Source organism: Salvia hispanica, unplaced genomic scaffold (assembly GCF_023119035.1).
Source record: "Salvia hispanica cultivar TCC Black 2014 unplaced genomic scaffold, UniMelb_Shisp_WGS_1.0 HiC_scaffold_1084, whole genome shotgun sequence".
Taxonomy (NCBI): domain Eukaryota; kingdom Viridiplantae; phylum Streptophyta; class Magnoliopsida; order Lamiales; family Lamiaceae; genus Salvia; species Salvia hispanica.
In genome coordinates this window covers 1-1,000 of record NW_025951343.1, presented here as the reverse complement: position 1 = coordinate 1,000, position 1,000 = coordinate 1, and the positions used below count along the sequence as shown (strand labels likewise).

General features: G+C 60.0%; 1 protein-coding gene across 1 annotated transcript; it reads left to right on the top strand.

The window, feature by feature from the left end:
* Positions 1 to 4: 4 nt before the first annotated feature.
* On the top strand, positions 5 to 997 carry LOC125197923 (cationic amino acid transporter 1; the record flags this gene model as incomplete). Its single annotated transcript, XM_048096425.1, has 1 exon — positions 5 to 997. A coding segment is annotated over one exon (993 nt), but the record flags the coding sequence as incomplete, so codon positions are not given.
* Between the last annotated feature and the right edge of the window lie 3 nt (positions 998 to 1,000).

Genomic DNA, 1,000 nt, shown 5'->3' with positions numbered 1-1,000 from the left:
CGTCTTCATCATCATCGCCGGGCTCATCAAAGCCGACCCCAAGAACTACAGGGACTTCGCACCCTACAGCGCCCGCGGCATCTTCAAGGCCTCCGCCGTCCTCTTCTTCGCCTACGTGGGCTTTGACGCCGTCTCCACCATGGCCGAGGAGACGAAGAACCCCGCCCGCGACATCCCCATCGGCCTCGTGGGATCGATGGTGCTCACCACCACCATTTACTGCGTGCTCGCGGTCGTCCTCTGCCTCATGCAACCGTACTACGAGATCGACATCAACGCCCCCTTCTCGGTCGCGTTCAAGCAGGTCGGGTGGGGCTGGGCTCAGTACGTCGTGGCAGCCGGCGCGTTGAAGGGGATGACCTCGGTCCTCCTCGTCAGCGCGGTGGGGCAGGCTCGGTACCTCACGCACATAGCAAGGACACACATGATGCCGCCGTGGTTCGCCAAGGTTGATCCGAAGACAGGGACGCCGATCATCGCCACGGTCGCAATGCTCGCTGCCACGGCCGTGATAGCCTTCTTCACCGATCTCGAAGTCCTAGCAAACTTGCTCTCCATCGCGACGCTCTTCATCTTCATGCTGGTGGCTCTAGCCCTCATCGTGCGGAGGTACTACGTGAGCGGGGAGACGACGGAGGCGAACCGGAAGAAGCTAGTGGTGTACCTCACACTGATCCTGGCTTCCTCAACAGGGACGGCGGCGTATTGGGGGCTAAGCGAGCACGGGTGGATCGGGTACTGCGTCACAGTGCCTATATGGTTCCTGTCGAACTTGTTGCTGTGGGCGACCGTGCCTCAAGCACGGTCGCCTAAGCTGTGGGGCGTGCCGTTGGTGCCGTGGATGCCGTCGACGTCTATAGCTATAAACATATTCTTGCTAGGATCCATTGATGGAAAGTCTTTCGTGAGGTTCATGGTGTGGACGTGTTTCCTGCTGGTGTACTACCTGCTGTTCGGGCTTCACGCGTCGTACGACACGGCCAAGATGTACGAATCGCAG